This window comes from Pelmatolapia mariae, linkage group LG7, assembly GCF_036321145.2.
Source record: "Pelmatolapia mariae isolate MD_Pm_ZW linkage group LG7, Pm_UMD_F_2, whole genome shotgun sequence".
Lineage (NCBI taxonomy): Eukaryota > Metazoa > Chordata > Actinopteri > Cichliformes > Cichlidae > Pelmatolapia > Pelmatolapia mariae.
This window is the reverse complement of record NC_086233.1, coordinates 45,562,374-45,582,257: the sequence shown is the minus strand read 5'-3', so window position 1 is coordinate 45,582,257 and position 19,884 is coordinate 45,562,374. Positions and strand designations below refer to the sequence as shown.

The 19,884-nt window shown below is 39.5% G+C and overlaps 1 protein-coding gene across 10 annotated transcripts in view; it reads left to right on the top strand.

Annotated features, from left to right (window-relative positions):
* Window positions 1-19,884, top strand: part of si:ch211-272n13.3 (ankyrin repeat domain-containing protein 26) — a 29,460-nt gene that overhangs the window by 8,791 nt on the left and 785 nt on the right. For 5 of the 10 annotated variants that reach the window (XM_063479259.2, XM_063479253.1, XM_063479261.2 and 2 more), the window contains exons 14-42: window positions 1,071-1,132; window positions 1,216-1,300; window positions 2,090-2,157; window positions 2,242-2,311; window positions 2,399-2,443; window positions 4,373-4,441; window positions 4,668-4,934; window positions 5,100-5,198; window positions 5,282-5,352; window positions 8,395-8,570; window positions 9,702-9,732; window positions 9,825-9,966; window positions 10,132-10,345; window positions 11,660-11,834; window positions 12,333-12,479; window positions 12,653-13,115; window positions 13,396-13,901; window positions 14,027-14,179; window positions 14,305-14,480; window positions 14,667-14,760; window positions 14,868-14,894; window positions 15,266-15,343; window positions 15,517-15,651; window positions 15,743-15,855; window positions 16,329-16,470; window positions 16,619-16,909; window positions 17,230-17,465; window positions 17,609-17,840; window positions 19,763-19,808. In XM_063479259.2, coding sequence (XP_063335329.1) covers window positions 1,071-1,132; window positions 1,216-1,300; window positions 2,090-2,157; window positions 2,242-2,311; window positions 2,399-2,443; window positions 4,373-4,441; window positions 4,668-4,934; window positions 5,100-5,198; window positions 5,282-5,352; window positions 8,395-8,570; window positions 9,702-9,732; window positions 9,825-9,966; window positions 10,132-10,345; window positions 11,660-11,834; window positions 12,333-12,479; window positions 12,653-13,115; window positions 13,396-13,901; window positions 14,027-14,179; window positions 14,305-14,480; window positions 14,667-14,760; window positions 14,868-14,894; window positions 15,266-15,343; window positions 15,517-15,651; window positions 15,743-15,855; window positions 16,329-16,470; window positions 16,619-16,909; window positions 17,230-17,465; window positions 17,609-17,840; window positions 19,763-19,808 — 4,413 coding nt within the window. Of the gene's footprint in view, window positions 1-1,070; window positions 1,133-1,215; window positions 1,301-2,089; window positions 2,158-2,241; window positions 2,312-2,398; window positions 2,444-4,372; window positions 4,442-4,667; window positions 4,935-5,099; window positions 5,199-5,281; window positions 5,353-8,394; window positions 8,571-9,701; window positions 9,733-9,824; window positions 9,967-10,131; window positions 10,346-11,659; window positions 11,835-12,332; window positions 12,480-12,652; window positions 13,116-13,395; window positions 13,902-14,026; window positions 14,180-14,304; window positions 14,481-14,666; window positions 14,761-14,867; window positions 14,895-15,265; window positions 15,344-15,516; window positions 15,652-15,742; window positions 15,856-16,328; window positions 16,471-16,618; window positions 16,910-17,229; window positions 17,466-17,608; window positions 17,841-18,232; window positions 18,291-19,762; window positions 19,809-19,884 lie in introns of all 10 variants that reach the window. The other 5 variants (XR_010094377.2, XM_063479257.2, XM_063479255.2 and 2 more) reach the window with 5 other exon arrangements.

The following is a 19,884-nucleotide window of genomic DNA, read 5'->3' as shown; positions in this document are numbered from 1 at the left end:
TAATGAAATGAAGGTGTTGAAATAGGGTGTCCTTTAAACCATCGCTTAGAAGCTAATACAGACTTTTTCTCTAGTCACTGTACCTGCATGACAGATGTGAGTGAAACTTGTTACAAAGTACATGACAGGTGTGAGATTCATACAATACAGGTATTTTCAATTTGAAAAAATACCCCTGTGTGGGGACAACATCTTTTGTCCAGTAAGCTGAATATTTCCCAGAACCTTCATTACTCACTGTCTTTACTGTACAAATGTTTGTTTTTTGCGTTGGTGATTTTGGTGCACCTTTGTGATCTGGACGAATATGCGGACGTGTTGCACAGGCTCACTTTGTTGACGACCTCTGAGTTGGTGTTGGGAGATTCACGTCAGCAGCCATTGCATTCTTTTCCTTGGCCTTCATGTATTAGTAATGCTAGAGTTAGTGGTGCGTGTTCAGGTGGCTGAATGAGTTACTTCTGTTGCTTTGCAGCACAGACACAAGTGAGCACTCTTTGCGTATGATTTCATCTTGGTCATAATCTTGTGCTAAATTCAAAGTGTTTCTAAACAACAGATGACGATCTTCAACTTCTACTGTGCCAGACAATAGAAATTTGCAGTGTTTTAACATACTGTTCCTTGTTGAGGAAACTTCAAGCTGTGCGGTGCAGCAAAAAGCTGTAATTGACAAATGGTCAGGTGCTAATTTAAGGTGTACTTGATTTGCTTTACTTCGGTACAGCACGCATTTCTAGTATTGTCTGATGAGATTCATGTTATTGTGAGAAGCTAAAAATCTTGTATCTCATTCCTGGCTGAATAAAGGATGCATGGAAAAACAAAAACCCTTCCACATTGCAGTTTTTGCCATCATTTAGTGAGTTATTTGTTTAGCAATGCTCCACTTCTTCACAAAGTTTACTTTAAATAATCAGCCTAGTAAATTTGTTTTGTATAATTTTGTGGTCAAACAAAACAACACTTAAACTATAGCTGTAATTGCTAGACCAAGGAAATGAAATAAGCTGTTCTTAAAATACTTTTTTCGTCCTGTTGCTAACCATCACTCTTAATGTTCTAAACAGATTTCCTGTCTGAGCTGGGTCTAGAGGGGGGTGAGGATGACCAGAGTTCATGGAGCTCTGAGGTACAGTAAAGATAAAGTTTTAAATGACATGCAGCATCCAGTGTTTGCCAACCTGATTCTCACAGACCAGCCTAATTTTTCAGTCCCACTCGGAAAACCTGAATATCGACGAGCAGAAACGAGGATTAAATAGTCAGAATGAAGGAGAGAAAGAAGACATTAAAACGAGTAAGTCTACTTTGTAAATTCCTTTATTTGTTTTGGATTTTTTTTTCATATCATTCCAAGCACCATTTCATGCTGCAGAAACAGTGAGACTTTACTTGATCGTAAGTATAGAAAAGTGTGCTTTACTTTGTACATTTTCTCTCTCAGTTCTGGTTCAAGCTTCAATATGATGTGGAATGTGCAGTGCAATACAACTTGTGTCAATCAAACAGCCTCCAACATATTTTCTTTTACATTTCTTTTGTAGACTTGTTATATGTTCCCTCATTTGTAAGAGGGGATAGAGACAATAAGATGGCAGTGCTAGAGCCTCGGAGAAGTGTAGGCAGGCCAAGAGTCAGCCAGGGAGAGGGTATGAATATCTTGATTTATAGGTCAGAGGATCAGCATGCAAACCATACCAGAGGCCTGAACTTCACCTCATGATCACAATAATAGAATGCATGCAGTATACTGTACTTCATCCTGCCTGCTGCCCATAAACCTTATTTTGCCAGATTAAGTGGCCCCCAGGTTGCACTAAGCTTGCTTGTTTTCCACAAGATTTTGGCTTAAATGTTATTCATATTGGCTGATGCTGAACTTGTTACCCAATGAAACTGTGCTGGGAGTTGAAATGCTTTTCTAAAGGCTAAGCATGTGTGTTCATACTAATTAACAATGAGCTCATTTGCATGGGAATGCTTTTTACAGAGTTATGGCAAACTCATCCAGCTTCATCAGTGTTGTTATATTTTTCATAGACGTTGTGTTTTGGCAAATGTAAGTAAGTCATCTTGCCTCTTACAGTTGCCAGCAGCAGTAATGATGATCTTGAAGGTGAACCTGCCGATCAGTACAATAAAGTACAGAAAGAGGTAGGTTAAGCATTTTATTTTATAAAAAATAATATTATCTGTAATTCAGTTAAGTAAAATAATAATATTTTCCCTTTGTACTAGACCGAGAGGGCAAAATGGGAACCACGTAATGTTTTGAGCAAGCCTAAAGGCGATGTCAGCCGAAAGACAAGTGAATTTATTCAAAATCAAATGAAATAATTTGTTATTGTGAAAACCTTTTTGATTTTTAACACCATGCTTTGCTCCGCTTTTCTAGATGTAATGGAAGAGCTTGGTCTGGGTGATGTTGATGATCTGGAAGGTAAGATGTAACAAGGATTTTTAGATTATACATTGTAGAGTTTGCTGAAAACAAAATAGTGTAATATGGAAAGCCAAGGTTCCATGGATCATAAAAGCAATAACTGGACTCAAGTTACAGCAACACATTTTCAGAACATTCTCGCATTAATTCCTAAGATTTTGCTCCCTTTTCTCACTCCGGGCTCTCTCCTTTTTCTCCCATCTCTATCTAAGAGAACCATATAACTCAAGCATAGCATCAAAAAACTTTGTCCCACCAAATTTGTAACCATTTGCATCATTACATACACTGGCTTGCAAAAGTATTCGGCCCCCTTGAACTTTCCCACATTTTGTCACATTACAGGCACAAACATGAATCAATTTTATTGGAATTCCACGTGAAAGACCAATACAAAGTGGTGTACACGTGAGAAGTGGAACGAAAATCATACATGATTCCAAACATTTTTTACAAATAAATAACTGAAAAGTGGGGTGTGCGTAATTATTCAGCCCCCTTTGGTCTGAGTGCAGTCAGTTGCCCATAGATAACTCATACATTGCCTGATGAGTGCTAATGATTAAATAGATTACACACAGGTGCACTCTAATGTCAGTACAAATACAGCTGCTCTGTGACGGCCTCAGAGGTTGTCTAAGAGAATATTGGGAGCAACAACACCATGAAGTCCAAAGAACACACCAGACGGGTCAGGGATAAAGTTATTGAGAAATTTAAAGCAGGCTTGGGCTACAAAAAGATTTCCCAAGCCTTGAATATCCCACAGAGCACTGTTCAAGCGATCATTCAGAAATGGAAGGAGTATGGCACAACTGTAAACCTACCAAGACAAGGCCGTCCACCTAAACTCACAGGCCGAACAAGGAGAGCGCTGATCAGAAATGCAGCCAAGAGGCCCATGGTGACTCTGGACGAGCTGCAGAGATCTACAGCTCAGGTGGGGGAATCTGTCCATAGGACAACTATTAGTTGTGCACTGCACAAAGTTGGCCTTTATGGAAGAGTGGCAAGAAGAAAGCCATTGTTAACAGAAAACCATAAGAAGTCCCGTTTGCAGTTTGCCACAAGCCATGTGGGGGACACAGCAAACATGTGGAAGAAGGTGCTCTGGTCAGATGAGACCAAAATAGAACTTTTTGGCCAAAATGCAAAACGCTATGTGTGGCGGAAAACTAACACTGCACATCACTCTGAACACACCATCCCCATTGTCAAATATGGTGGTGGCAGCATCATGCTCTGGGGGTGCTTCTCTTCAGCAGGGACAGGGAAGCTGGTCAGAGTTGATGGGAAGATGGATGGAGCCAAATACAGGGCAATCTTGGAAGAAAACCTCGTGGAGTCTGCAAAAGACTTGAGACTGGGGCGGAGGTTCACCTTCCAGCAGGACAACGACCCTAAACATAAAGCCAGGGCAACAATGGAATGGTTTAAAACAAAACATATCCATGTGTTAGAATGGCCCAGTCAAAGTCCAGATCTAAATCCAATTGAGAAACTGAGGCAAGATCTGAAAACTGCTGTTCACAAACGCTGTCCATCTAATCTGACTGAGCTGGAGCTTTTTTGCAAAGAAGAATGGGCAAGGATTTCAGTCTCTAGATGTGCAAAGCTGGTAGAGACATACCCTAAAAGACTGGCAGCTGTAATTGCAGCAAAAGGTGGTTCTACAAAGTTTCAGTTATTTATTTGTAAAAAATGTTTGGAATCATGTATGATTTTTGTTCTACTTCTCACGTGTACACCACTTTGTATTGGTCTTTCATGTGGAATTCCAATAAAATCGATTCATGTTTGTGGCTGTAATGTGACAAAATGTGGAAAAGTTCAAGGGGGCCGAATACTTTTGCAAGTCACTATATATGCTGCCTGCAGTTGTGCTGCACACCATCAGAAACTTCTTTTTTTTTTTTTTTTTTTTAGGCTTGTGTTTAATACTGAGTTTTCCATCTTTTATTTTTCTCATTAAACCTTTTAAAGCTCAAAAAGCAGGTCAGTAAAGATAAATTAACAAACTAAATAGCCTAAACTATAAAACAGTTTTGTAGCTGTGATTTCTTCCCTGAGACCCCAGTAGTAGTTTGGTAGTGTAACAGCCCACCTCTGATCTTTTCCATTGCTGTGCATCAGTGTTCTCCCAGTGTAAACTCTAGTCTTCAGCAACAGATTAGGCTCATTTGGTTGAACTGATATAAAGCTTCCTGCATTAATTTGACAGATGCATCGGACTGGGACTCAGCCAGTACTGCCAGTATGGGAGCCCTGTCTGGTCACAGGGTTGCGTCCCCTGTAGTTGAGAAAATTCCAGAGTGCTCCAGTTCATCTGATAAGGACCAGGACAAAGATGATGTTGCCACAGCAACACTGACGCATCAGAAGAGCATCAGCCCAGACAAGAGACTGCCCAGCACACCCTCTCGAGCTGTTCCTCAGCCCCAACCTCGTACACAGAAGACGGGCCCTCAGAAACTAGAGAGTGAAGAAGGTAACGCATAGCAAGAACTTTGATGTTCTTTCTTAAACATTGACTTGTTGTTATTATTATGATGATTATTATTATCATCTTTATTATTCACATTAATAATGATTAAAAAAGATATAATACTAACCTATTCTTGGCGGTTTGCCTCTTTTATTCGTTCCAATTCAGAATCTGATTGGGAAACCGAAAACATAACATCTCGCAAAACAGCTGAAAATGACAATCCACTACAAAATATGGCTGAGCCTCAAGCAACGGTTAAACCAAGTAAGGTTCTTTGGTCTTTTTAGCCTTGCCTTTTTATGAACTTGTGCCCTTTGCTTTGTCTGATGTCTCTGTTTCTTTACTAGGGTCTGCTGACCCCTCACTGATGGAGAAAGACAGTGAAATCATCACAGAATTTGAAGAGCAGCAACAAAAGGTGAGAAATAGTGGTAAAATGGCCATCCCTACTAAGTATTTCTCTTGATTTATTTTTGTTTCAGACATGGAAAAAAAACGAACCAAGACATTCCTAATCAAAGGAACAAACCACACAAAATTATATATTCTGGTAAATCTGTTCACACATATTTATGACATTGCTTCATCATTAGATCATTTGTAATTCTGGTAGACAAAATAAATATGTTAACACCACTGGGCTGGCCTCAAATTAACCTCAAAATTACATCATGATATTTCAAGAAAAATCAAAATATTTTTTAAACCAAAATTAATGTTTTATTAATGTTTGCAGCATTTATAAGTGTAAGTCAATAAAGAGCATTTTCCATTCTTTTTATTTTATTTTTTTATTTATTTTTTTACTGTGGATAACACTGTGGATCTGTTCAATGAAGTTGCCAGCCACAACAGCATTATAGTGCAATAGCAGTGACACAGTATCATATCCAGTGACACAGCATAAATGTAATGTACAAAAGTAGTCTAGGTAGTGTTTTCCCTGGACATGTTGGGTAAAAGTACAAAAAAACTTGTATTACCTTGAAACTCATCAGGAGCTGCTCAGTATTGTCACATTTTGGGTCAGATTTTTTTAAGCAGCTGCTTAAAGCCCTCAATTTCCTCCATGTAACCAGATCTGGCATTTCCATCAATTTGCTTCTTGCCACATGGAGTGCATCTACTGAGTTTACCATCAATACTTGGTGGAGTCTTTGTTTACACTCCATCAGCTGCTGGTATCTATTCCTTTGTGGTGTGTTTTTACCTCAAGTTGAAAAACAAGTTGTTTCTACATTTAGCAGCAGCAGTTTAAAAAAGTATAAGTGCTATGTTTTGTCAGAGGTTGTTGAAGTATCTCCCACATGCAGCTGTTTCTCTATAGCTACACTAGGGAACATACATGTATGATGCTATTGCAATTATATGCAAAATGACATTTTTATATCACATAAAAACATACTGGAATAATCATGGACAAATAAAATGACACAACCCCAAAAATGGAATTTATCCTATACTCGAAAGAAAGACCACTGCCTCTTTCAAGCTTGCAGGTGGCACACACATTATTATGTCTGACATCCTGATTCGAGCTGCTGATTCTATTTGACTGCATATGGTTTCCTGACAGCTTTACTATGTTTACTACTGGCATGTTTACCATGCCAGAAATCACTTATTTCAGTTTTAGAGTCTAAAAAGAAAAGGGTCAGTCAAGATATCAAGTATGTTATTTAATAATCCTGTAAACATGAGTATTTTCTATGATGAAAATATAGGAAGAAGAATGAGAATGCACTGTTGCCTGAATATTTTCTCGAATATTTTATCAAGTCTCGGTTTTTGCATTTTTGTCTTGTCTGTTCTTTGTTTTATGTCCACTCATGCCATCAAAGGAGAAAGATGATGCAGTAGATAGAAGTGAGTTAGATCTAAATAAATCTGACAATGGAAAAAAGGATAACGAGTATAGAGATCAGTGCAGTGCTGGAGAAAGCGGTGGCGTGCCATGGGAAAAACGTTATGAGAAGCTCTGGGTAGAGGTGGAGAAAAGAGAGGTAAAGTCCACCTTCAAGAGTGTCGCTGGTGAATTAAAAGAAAAGTTTGGAGAACTGTTTAAATCAAGACATGACATCAGACAAGAACAGGCCACAGCTGGATCCGCCTCTGCAGAAGAAGATTCAAGTGATGAAGAAGATGGGGAAGTCATTGAGCGTCCTACTGCGAGAGCAAGAAGCACTGCCCTTCTCACCATACCTGAGCAGAGAGAGTCTGGACCAGAGGACTTTGCAGCTGAGTCGAATGTAAACTCCTTATGCGAGGACAGGATGCAGGAGCAACCAGCATGTGATGGCACCGTCACAAGCCGTGCTGATTTACGCCAAACCGAGGAGAATACTGCAAGTTCAGAAGACGATCTCAACGAGTTTGGTATAAGTCAGCCTCCCTTCAGACGTTCAGCACCTGTTCCCGGTGTTTCTGATGAAGAGTTGGAAGAGGACATGGAAAAGTTTAAACTTGAGGTAGGGATGCTGAAGGTTGTCTTCCTCGATATGGAGAAAGAAAAAGCCCAACTTCAGAAAGAGGTAGAGGATGGTCGCCCCATCCATAGTTCCTTTTGTCCGCCTCGCTTTCTCTTTTTCTCATGTCATTCATGTACTTCATTTCCTTCTTTTACTCACCTGTTTCCAAGGGCTCAAAGTGGCCATTCATCATAGGTGTGTGTGCGTATGTGTTTGGGGGGGGCTGTAAGATTTTCCATGTCATATAGGTTGTCTGTAGATCTCATTTCAAGTAGAAGTGAGGTTGCATGTTTCTCAATGAATATTTGTGTCTTTAACACACCTTAAAAAAGGTAGAATTGAACATTTGTTTGAAATTAATTTTCAGTACACCCACCCATCTGGTACCATTTTGTCGATTGTCCTTCTTGATTGCACTTTGACATTACACAAAGGGCAGTCTTGTGTTTTCTTTTGTCATGTCTAGCTTTCTGCTGTGCATGAGTTTTGCATGTATTGTTACATCGGTGTTGTATGAATTCTCTGTTTTTAGGTTTTGTATGAGGTTTGAATAAATAGAGGCCTTCTGGGCTCTAAAAAGAATCACCATAGTGATGATATAAATGTGTTGTTGTTTATTGTCTTTTTATGCATGCAATGCTTCAGTTTTTCTTTGTGCTTGTCTTTATTAAGAGGTATGAGGATTGTATTTTGGTCAGCCTTTTGAGTTATTTGCTGTTTTTCTGTGGAAACTGATACGAACTTTAACTCTTTATTTAAAGTTGATGACATTTTCTCATTTTAGTTTCCAAGCATTGCAGTGCATGGAAAATATGTCCTTGTAATTACGTTAAAGGTGTTAGGTCTCCAAAGGGAAGGGTGGCACTAAATTATGTATGACAAAGTGAACAAGTACCAATTCCAAAATGCATCTTAAAAGGCTGGACCAAACCTGTTACAGTTAGAGTAAATGTCTGAAGGCCAGCTATCAAATATTTACTTTTTTTCCTCAGATTGGAGAAGGGAGAACAGAAATCGAGGTTGAGGTACAAAAATCAAGTACTTCCCAGGTTACTAGTGGAATAGCATTGGAGGAAGCTGGTATGGGGAAACCTGAGACCAGCTTAGGATGCATGTCAAATCAAGCTGAAGCACTTGACCAGGAGCAGCAGCCCGAGGCCGCCATGAGGTATGTGCAGTTTTGCTTTGTAGATTCACAGTTATCGTCAGTAGACGTTAACGATTGCTCCTTTTATTTCAAAGCAACACTTGCACAATCCTCTAATCAGATGTTGGGCTTTTGATATTTTTTTTTTCTTTTAACAGAGAGAGTCCAGTTTTAAGTTGTTTTTGTTTTGTGATGTCTCAAAGTTTTTTTTCTTTTCTTTTCCATTAAAAATTGATACATTGTTGCATTTAAAAAGCCACATGTCGCTGATTATCAGATTTATTGCTCTCTGTAGCACCAACAGGGCTCCAGTGCAATTGCATCTCCCAGTCCAGCTAACCTGCATTAGCAACAAACAAGAGAAGCAAGCTGTAGTGGAGACTTTACAGTCAGAGTTGGTCCGAGGGGCCCGGGGCAGCAGAGCCCCTCAGACCAACACACATATTAATGGAGGTCCTCTCTGTGTGTTTGACGATGGCACTTTAAGTGAAGTGTCGGATGATGAAGGAAGGTATATATATATATACAGTATGCCCTCATATGTATCAGTTCTACCTCTCTGTCACTAACCCGTAAGGTATGTTCAGACTGAACGCAAAATAAATTATACACGCAGCACAAATCTGTATATAGCCAGAGGAAAGTATTGAATAGGTGTGATATGTCAAATATTCAGTCTAGGTGCAGAAACTGAAGATTTTTTGGATAGTTTTTGTAAAACTTGCACTACTTAATATAATAAATCTTGTATATTTGTATATTTTATACAAGAAACATAAAAATAAAAAGGAGAGGCACGTTATTATTGACACGTTATAAGATCATGTTTGAGCATTAATGATTTGTTAGAAATAAACCCAGATAATTTTGTATCACTGAAGTGGTAAAATTTGCTTGAATAAAAAAACCCAGGTGACAAACATTTTGCCTCAAGTCTGAGCAAAGCTTTACAGTGTTGGATCTTGCTGATGATTAGCATGCATTTGTTCTTTATTCTTTTCACTCTTTAAACTAACTGTTACCTTCTTATAACTGGATCGTATACTGTATTATACCAAATACACTTCCAATAACTTGTCTCAGAATTAAGGAACATCCACATTATTTTTCTGAATGACATGATTTTCTTCTTCTTTGCGTTGCTTCGCTCAGTTTGGCAGCCAGTGCAACAAAGAAAGATAAGGTAAGACACCAGTTCATACCTTGAAATGAAAGTTTGAACACAGTGAACAGAAAATGAGTAATGTTAATGTTACTTATTGTTTTGATATTCAGGACCATGAAGAGGTGGGAATGGCAGAAGATTTTGATGAACTCACTCAGTCCTCAGACACAGCCACAGATGATGCTGATTCACCCGCTACAGGCTACAGTCACGCGTCCCTCCTCATTAAGAAACTGGACTCAGCCACTTTGGGTACTGATTCACCTTTTTCCACACATAAGTTAACTAATAAGTCTTGCTTTTTAGGAGTTTGTGACACAAGTTGTTTATATGTAACCTACCTTTGAAAGCAAGACCTTCTGTGTGCCGTGAACATAATGAAACTCCCATCCAGCCTCCATCTGCTGTGTCTCACAGACTCAACATGTGTAGTGAAGCTGCAGAACATTTTCCATGAATATGAGCGCTCCATCAAGAAGGGAAAGGATCGGCATAAGTACTTGACTGATAAAGTGGTCCTGCTGGAAACTGAGAGACGAGACTTGAAGAGCTCTTTGGAGGACATTAAAGATGCCAAGTCTGCCATGGAGCGGGTCCAGTTGGAATTACAGACTGAAGTTACAAATCTCAAGTAATAAATAAGTCCATTTATTTTATTTTATTTATTTTCAAAAAACTGGAGCACTCTGTAGCCATTGCTTTACAGCTTCCTATCTACTGTTTTGCCCCTTTTAGCTTTTCAGAATAAATTTAGACTCATTTAATTGGTCAGTGCTAGGGGTGGGTTTCGATAATAGATTTTCTGATTTAAAATCGATTTTAGCTTAAATAACGCGATATCAATTCATTAAATCTGAATCTTTTTAAATATAAATGTATTTTCCCCGACATGCAGACTCTCAGGTTAAACCTCACAAAACCATGTCAACAACCACCAAACAGCTGAAACAGTAAATGAGAGCAGGTAAACAGAATCTGCAAAAAGATGTAAATACAAAGCGCTCAACCAACGCATCAAAACCAGTGAGATGTCAGCTTTCTCACCTGACGGGACGTCCCGTACACAGACATGCCGTCGGTGCTGGACGCCGACATCTGACAGATTCTGATGCTGCAGGTTTTGTCGCTCTCCGACTAAAATTCACTGAACCAGCAGCAAAAGAAGATCAAAACTATGCTTCACATTTCGCTTCACGTAAACAGCGTCATGAATTCCCTCTTACTTTTGCTGTTTTGCTTCCACCACGATAAAATCACACTTCCTGCAGAGCTCTTTCTCTCTCTGTGTAATTTAAGAACAGTTTACCATCTCAAATTTTTGTTTTCTGCATTATTCGCTTGCTTTTTACCCACCAGCCTACTGTTGTTTACAGCGCTGTCAGCCACAGTTTGGGTTTTTTTTGTATTTATCTAAATGACTTCTGACAAGACTGTCTGAGGCAAAGTTGAATCGAATCGTGGATTGAATCGGGACCTTGTGAATCAGAATCGAATCGATTCTAGATATCAGTGACGATACCCAGTCCTAGTCATTGCCATCTCAGCTCATGGGGTTGCTGACAGGGAAACAAACCCCCCACACACACATTTTTCCATCCAGATAATCACCTACAGAAAAATATAAATCACCTTCACTGACATGTAAAGAAGCATTTTAATAAACTTTCATAAAATGTAAAGTAAAAACAAACAAACAAGCACAATAACAAAAAATTTAAAAAAAACTGGTGTTGAGGCAATATTGTACCACACTAGAATTGTATAAGGCACACAAGGCAGGCGGGGTTCAAAGTCAGCATGTAGTATACAATCTGATCCTAAGGGTGGACTTCAGCAGGTAGTCTTGACCATGGAACAACATGAACAGCTTTGTCGATCTTTTTAATGTTCGTACTGTTTATTTTGATAATACTGACTTGAACTTTATGAATGACACATTGTGCAGATTTCAGCTGAAACAAGAGCAGGAGAATCACCGCCACACCACCATGAAGTACAGTACCGCTGCCGATAAGATGAGGAGGATGGATGAGGAACATCAGAAAGAAATTCAGGAAATGCAGAAGGTGCACATGAACCTCGAGCTAGAGATTAAAAGACTCGTTAACAACATGAAACAGGTACATTTCTTAAATTCCTTTTTTTGTGTCTGAAAGTAAAATTGTGAAAATGTGTTTTTTATTTTATTATAATTATTGTATTGTATTTGTACTACAGTTGTCATTGTATTAACTGTTTAGGCCATAATTCAATCATGTGAAAAAGAAAGTACACACTGTTTTAGGTTTGACATATCAGGATATAGCAAACATGAATTTGTCCTTACCAGGTTTTAAAATTAGTATTAAATATCTAATTAAAAAACAACACATGACATATTGCACCATATTATTATTTATTTAGTCGGTAGATTGTGAGCGGTACTTCTTAGTAGTTCTTTTGTTTTAGTTTTGTTTCAGATCTACTTTTATTTTCACATGATTATGTAATTGGCTTTGTATTATTTTTAATAGTAGTTAATAACATTTTTTTTTTTAATTAATGTTGATGTAATAATGACTTTCAGTATTTTATGTTATTGGTGTATTTATTTATTGTCTGACACGTCATCTGTCTAGCTTGAACAGGCCCACAATGAGACGCAGAGACTGCTGGCTCAGGAGCGCAGTGCACGCACCCTTCAGGAGAATCTTCTGAGCAGCCATCTGAGGAAGCACCAAGAGATAGAGGAGGAAAACAAAAGAAACATGATCAAAAGCAGTGAAGTAATCATCATTTTAGAACTTTTTTTGTTGTGTTTTTATAAGTAAAACTTGCCTTTAGGTTTTGAAAATTTAGTTTAAATGTCTTAAGGATTTAAAAAATTTTTCAATGTTTAATACATTTGGAAATCAGCACTGTATAGAAAACCCATCAGATCATTTCCTGACGTCCACAGGTCTTATCTCAGCTCACTGAAGCCAGCGACAGGGAGCGAGAGTTACTGCAGCAGACCGCTTCCTTACAGGAGCAGCTCACCCTCCTGAGGACAGACTTTGAGCGTTTGCAGACTCAAAGCAGTCTGAACGAGAGCCACCTTATAGAGGCGAGGGAGATACTGAAAGAAGAGCTCGAAGAGGTACGGCGGGAATCCCAGCTTAACAATGAAACCATGGCCCAAGTTGTGTTCAACTACAAAAACCAGGTTACAACCCTTAAATCTGAACTGGCAATAACAACGACCCGTCTGGAAAACGAACGTCAGATTCGCGAAAAACTGGAGGAGGAGGTTGAATTGAGTCGTACTCGTCTGGCTGCGGCTGTAAAGGATGCCGAGCTTTGTCTCGCATCTAAGTCAGAAACCGAGAAGGCTCTGCTCCGGGAGAAAGAGGAACATCAGCGTCTCAAAGACAGACTCACTGGTTAGTTAGACCATCAATATCACCAAGCAACTGAATTTTATAAATCTGATTTTTTTTAAAACACACACTTAGTCAACTAGGCAAGTATTTTATGCTTTCTGTCAGACTCATTCTGTTCCTACAACCATGTGAACCACTCTTATGGCACACCCGTTTGCAATAGCAGAATATCAATATAAGTCAGGTTTTATTTAGAGACAGCTGTTTCAATTCATCTACACCAGTTAGAGGATTTGCTCACTAGGTATTTTGAATTTGTCTCTTGCATTTATTCCTAAAGGTGAATCAGCCAGTCAGCGTGAGGAAGTCAGTAGCCTGTCCCAGAAGCTGGCCAAGGCAGAGTCCCACGCAAACAGCATGGAAAATGAAGTTCATCGTACCACCATGCAGCTGACGGAGAAGGGCGTACTGCTGGAAGTGCTACAGCGTGAAAAGGACCAGGCAGTTGCTCGTGTCAAGGAGCTAGAAAAGGCTCTGCAGACTCACAGGGAGGAGGTCAGCTGTAACAAAGCACGTCAAGAGGCCACACAAGAGCGGCTAGTTCAAGCGCAGAGCGAAGCCATGTTACTAAGACAACAGCTAGAAGAGGCCCAAAACAAAGGTGCTGCAAAGGAGCGTGCTGTGACAGATGCCCAAGAGCGCTTCAGTGACATTTTGTCCAAGCTGCGCTCTGACTGTGAAGAGAGGGTACAGTTACTGGAGGACAGAAATAAGGAGCTCGCCAGTAAGGCGGTGGATCTCCGCGATCAGGTCTACAAGTTGGAGGAAGACAAGAATGAAAGAGAGGTAAGATTGTGCAGAATAAGAAAGATTACCTTACTGCTTCTCCAGAACCACTTTTAGCCTTTCTTCCACATATCAATTAAAGCATCCCTTCAAAACCTCCCTTTCTCTGAATTCTGCGTGCACAGACTAGTCTGAGGCAGCTGCAGCAGGAACTCGCTGACTCACTCAAAAAGTTGTCAATGAGCGAAGCCTCTCTGGAGGTCAACACGCGCTATCGCAATGACCTGGAGGAAGAGAAGACTCGGCTCCTCAAAGACCTGGACAGACTCAAAGGAAAGGTATTAGTGGCAAATGAGGCCAACTCAACTTTGACTTAAATTAGATGGTTTATTATCTATATTTTTAGGGTATAGGGCAATGATGTGGTGATGCTGATGAGGTGGATGCGGTCTCTGTCATGCAGCTGGAGGAAAGTGAGGATGAGTATGTGCAGGCAGAGAGACGTATTAACAGCCTGAAGAGCAGTTTGGAAGAAAGGGAAAAGGAACTCTCCACTGCTGCTCAGAAACTCCAGGAGGTGCTGTCTACCTCAGCTGCTTCTGACACCACGATCAAACAGCTGGAAGATGCTGTGCAGAGGTACCTACCAACACATGTTATCCAGATATACATTTGAGTTTTCAGTAGATACCACACACAAACATTAAATATAACATAGTTGGTGTTATAGAACAAGCCAACCTTATCACACATAAACAAATATATATTATAATTTAATTCTATCTGATAGAAGCATCTTCAGCCATATCTTTTATGTCATGTCAGGCTGGAGATTGAGAATGCCAGACTAGAAGCTGCTGCGAAGCAACAGTCCAACAAAATTGATGCACTGCAGAAAGGAGCTCAGGAAGCTGCCGCGGTGAGTAGTCAAAGTCCTGACACACACAGGGTGTTCATAATTTGCCATATCTACTAGTTTTTGCGGTGGATCATTATTGTATTTTAAGGCTTGCAATCTTTTTCCAGCTATCTGGCTGCTCACCTGGAGGAGGGGTTGGTATTGTGGATGTAGACTTAGCTTTTCCTGTGTGGGATTACATTTTATAGTTTCCAAAATAATAATAGTAATGAAATCAGACTGTATTTGGATGAAGTTTTTTGGTGCTTTATGAGGATTCCTGCTACACCAGTTTTGTTGAGTTCTTCTTGGTGTCTGAAAAACAAATGCAAATGCAAAATTTTCTCCCTTTACTCTGATCTCGGTGTGTGGGGTTTTCCACTCTGTGTATTCTTGGGTTGCATGGTGCATGTTACTTCCTTTAATTTTCTCCTTTCCAAAATAATCAAGAAAAGTGTAACAGCGTCACCAAAAAACCAAAATCCATCGTTAGTGTCCATTTAAGAAGCTTTTCTCATTTCTGTAGGTTCGAAGTCACTTGGAGGACATGGTTACGAACCTCCAAAGCAGTAAGATGACCTTGGAAGACCAACTGAATAGAGAGGTTGGTGGCATATTCTGTTTCTTCACTATTAAAACCGTTGGCTTATTATATTTCAATTTCTTATTCTAGTCCTCTTTTAAAGCCTTTATGTACGTACGTACGTACAGGAGCTCCCATCTACAAATTCCTGTTTAATTTTTTTTTTTTTTTTTTTGTCTTTTTTATTTCTTCAGGTCCAGAAGCAGAGCTTGCTCTCTCACACAGCCCAGGACTCTCGGGCCTTGTGGGAGGAGGAGCTAAAGGGCCGCTCTAAGTTGGGAGTACGATTGGCAGAACTTGAAAAGGAAAAAGGAGAACTGAACAGCCAGGTCAGCAAGCTTACACCTCTGTACACAGCCTAATGTTATGAAAACTGAGATCTAGGACTCGTGAGTTATCTGGCTGTTGTTTGTGTTGCAGATGGAGATCGAAAAGAAGAAAGCCAAGAAAATAGCAGAGCAGAAGAAAGCTGTTGATACTCGTCTGGATCAGGAGATAAAGAGAAACACAGAGCTTCAAAAAGAAATGTACAGGTGACTCCTAACTTTCTCCTCATGCCCTCCTTACCTTTGGCAGTGCCTTATTGTGCTGTTTAGGTACACCTAGGATCCAGTAGAGTGCAGCCTTTCCTTGCTTTTGTGACTGTGGTGCACCAGTGTCTGTATCTGGAGTAAGGATGTGCTTTTTTTTTTTTTTTAATTCCCAGACAAAATGTTTGTTTATAACAAGACTTTCTCTTTAACTGATGATTTCTGTTTTGTATTTGAGTTTGTATTAAACATCTGTTTTTTGTGGGATACAGTTACCTTAACTTTGTTGTATGATAACTGGCCTGATTTTAAAAAAGAAAATCACAACTTAAATGACTTACTAATGAAGTTTATGCTTTAATTGATATTTGTAGTCATTTTCAGTTTTAGATCAGATCATTGGATTGGTTTGTTTTTGATAAATGCTTTGTCTTTATTTCTCTATGTGAAATTGACTTTGTGTTTATGCATTTAAGGCTGCGAACCTTATTGAAGACTGCAAAAAAGAAAGTGCGAGATCAAGACGCTGGTGGTGCTGAGTTTGGCTCTCCTATGAGCAGCATGCGGATGGATCTGGGCAGACACACTGAGGGGCACTTTGGGCGAATGAAAGACAGGGTTTGTCCATCTGACACAGCAGATTTAAACCTTTCCAGTGTTACCCAGTATCTTACAGAATGTGCTATGGCTCTAGCGTCAGTCTCCTACATGTAGCTTTATACATCAGCTGTCAAACATTGGCCTCAAGCATTCCCTTTATCCTCAGGTGGACGATTTGCAGGTGCAGTTGGAGAAGGAAGCATCTCTTCGCAGACAGCTAGAGAAGGTGAACGAGGAGCTCAAGGATCAGGTGACTTCCTTGAAGAGCATGAGCCACAGTAATGATTTGCTTGAGAGGAGTAAGAGGCAGTTGGAGGAAGAGGTACTGGACCTAAGACGCCGAATGGAGACTGCTCAGGTTGAGCAGAGCCACGTGGAGCAGTACCGGCGCGATGCAGAGGAAAGGGCTCGGCAAGAAATACAACAGAAGCTGGAGCAGGTTAACCTGTTCCTCCAGGTACCAAGCTACAGTATGCACAACGGGAACACAAATACAAAAAACCTAAAATAAATACATTTTAAAAATGAGCATAATACAATTAGAATGAGTGATAATGTAGCTGGTGTGTGAATGACATATGTACATGGTTTCTGTGATTACTATATGCCTGTCCATTGTAACCAGTTTCCATAAAAAGTGAAACTCTATGCAAATAAAGAATGATATAGTTATTATTTAATATATATTATTTAATCCATTAAAAATGTAATTAAAAATAGTAAAAAGACATGGCCTAGAGATCTGATTTATAATATCTGTTTATGTTTTTGTTCCAGTCCCAGGCTGCATCACAGGAAGCACTCGACCAGATTAAAGCTGCCAATGAAGCTAGCCTGCGCTCTCAGCTGGAGCAGCGAATCCGGGAGCTGGAGGGGGAATTGGGCCGGGCCCGCACTTCCCAGCAGGAGAGCGTTAACCAGCGCGAGTCCACACGCACAGAGCTTGAGAGATACCGCCAACTATATACAGAAGAACTGCACCTACGCAAGTCTCTGGCTGCTAAATTAGAGAGGTCAGAACATCTTACCAGCTGTTCCATGTGATACTTTCAAAATCAGTGCTTGTGTCTAAAGCTGAATATGTCATTAAATCAGTAGATGCAGTCAGCTGGTGTGATCAGGCAGGGAGTTTGAATTTGTTGTTTTCCATCCGCAGGGCCAACAGTCGGCTCGCAGAAGCCAATTCCAAGTTGCTCAATGAGCGCAGCAGGTCACTGATCACAAATGGCAGCCTTGGAGCGCCATCACTTGACTTTAGCTCTTTGGCTTCACCAGCCAACTATGGAGCCTCGCTTGGGCCCCTCAACAGGAATCTTGGTCTGGGACTCTCTCTCCTCAACCCTGTGGCTGAGGGACAGAACAGCAGGGTGGAGGACTACTTAGCCAAGGTCTGCATTAATCATTAATCTGCGCGCTCACTCACTCATGACGATTGCAGGGAATTGTTTTTTCTGTAGACTAGTTATCTATATTGAGCCAATTCATTTTCATAGTCATGGCATCCATGGTGTTATTTTGTAACTAGCGGCATTCAGAAATGTTGCTTTTTCCCATGTTAGTGTGTTGTTATGTTGTTATAACTGCAGAGAACATCTCTGGCTGTCTAGGTGTTTTATCTCAAGTATTTTAGATTGAGAGAAAACATTCCTATAGATCTAAAGCTATTTTAATTTTTTTCTTTTCTCCTCCTTTCTGTCCTTTTCCTCCTTGCACAATTTCTGTCTCTAGCTACTATAAAAGTACTTTACATCTAATCTTCTTTTATTTCTCACTGTTTTAGCTTCTAGCTCAAAAGTCTGTCTCTCACCTCTCCTCTCTTCAACCAGACTCATAATCAGGTGTGTAGATGTGTTTAGCTCAGTCCAGTTGGCTACTGTTTTCCTCTATCTTGCTCATGGGATTACTATGGTTTTTTTCCCCAGCAAACATTAATGTTTGGGATCAGCACAGGGGAAAATGGATTTTTAAAAAAAAATTAAATCCACTGAGATATAAGGTATTCAGGTATTTATAAATACCTTAATATAAAATATGTTATGTTATGTCAAATGTAAGTATTTTTATAGCATTAAAATAATAAAACAAAAAATATTACCAGGGTTAATAGTTAAATATAAAAATGTGTTGAGGTTTCAAAAATGTGAAGAAAAAAATTACTAAAATAAAAACATAGAAATCATTTAATTTTACCTGTGAGCTGTGACTGTGTAGTAAGTCAGTATGCCAGCAGACATCTTAAACGTCTTTGATTTCAGTGGACTTTCTCTTTGCTCTTTATTTGTTTAGTAGATTAGAGATGATGTGGCTCTTTGTTTCATACTCGTATAATATTATATGAGTATATTTTGCTTTGAAACCCAAATGATCTGTATTTATCATACAGCGCCTTATTCCAAGCATGTGATAAAGGACAGAAACAGCCTATTAAGATACAAAGAATCATAAAGATCATGATCAAATGAATAATCAGTCACAATAAGATGTGCCAATTTGTTGTCTGACACAACAACACACTAACTGTTGTATTTGCATTCTGAGGAGGTAGGACAGGCATAAATATTACCAGCATATATCCAACCCTGGTCAGTATAAAACAAAGATGTAGCTTCTGGGTCAGAAAAATTAAGCCAATTAAGAAGTGCCTTAAATTCTATCTAAAGGCTACAAGATGGCGATAGCGTGCCATTTCTCAGTTCCCTCCCTCCTCATCACATTCGTTTTTTTGCAAATAGGATGTCAACAGAAACAATCATGTTGAGAATCCAGTGGTTGGCGTCACAGAAGCTACATCAGTCTTTTTTTTTTTTTAAATTTATGCCAAGTATGGATACGAGTCCTTAAAGGTTTTATGTGCTTTTGGCTTTTTGGCTACAAAAAAGTAGCCAAAAAGCTTCATTTAATTAAAAAATTAGTTGTTTAAATTTATAATTCACTCTTTGTATCATTGATATCAATATTATTACACAGCACTGCACTTAAAGCACCAGTCACACAGGCACAGACAACAGTTAGTGGCCACCATGGCAGCCACTGTTTGTTAGGGGGAAAATGTTTGCTCTCCAACAGCTTTGAGATGTTAGAGGATCAGCTGTGTGACTGCAGCTGAAGGTGCAGCTTGCATGGTTGGCATGTTCTGCTGTGTTTCATTTACTTGTACTGACTTTCTTGCAGTGTTTTTCCACTATTTAATGTTTGTAATATTGAATCATTGTGCAAAATGTTATTCATGTGTCTGCTGTTTCCTAAAATGTCTTAACACTTAATGTTAAGACCATATTTATTTTCTAACTACAGCTTTCTCTTTTTTCAGATGCAGAGTGAGTTGGATAGAAGCATAACAAAGGAATTAAACAATGGTGAGCGCTGTGAAACTAGAGAGATGACAAAAGCACAGTGGCATTGTCTCTTATGAACCAGAACCTGCATGTAGAT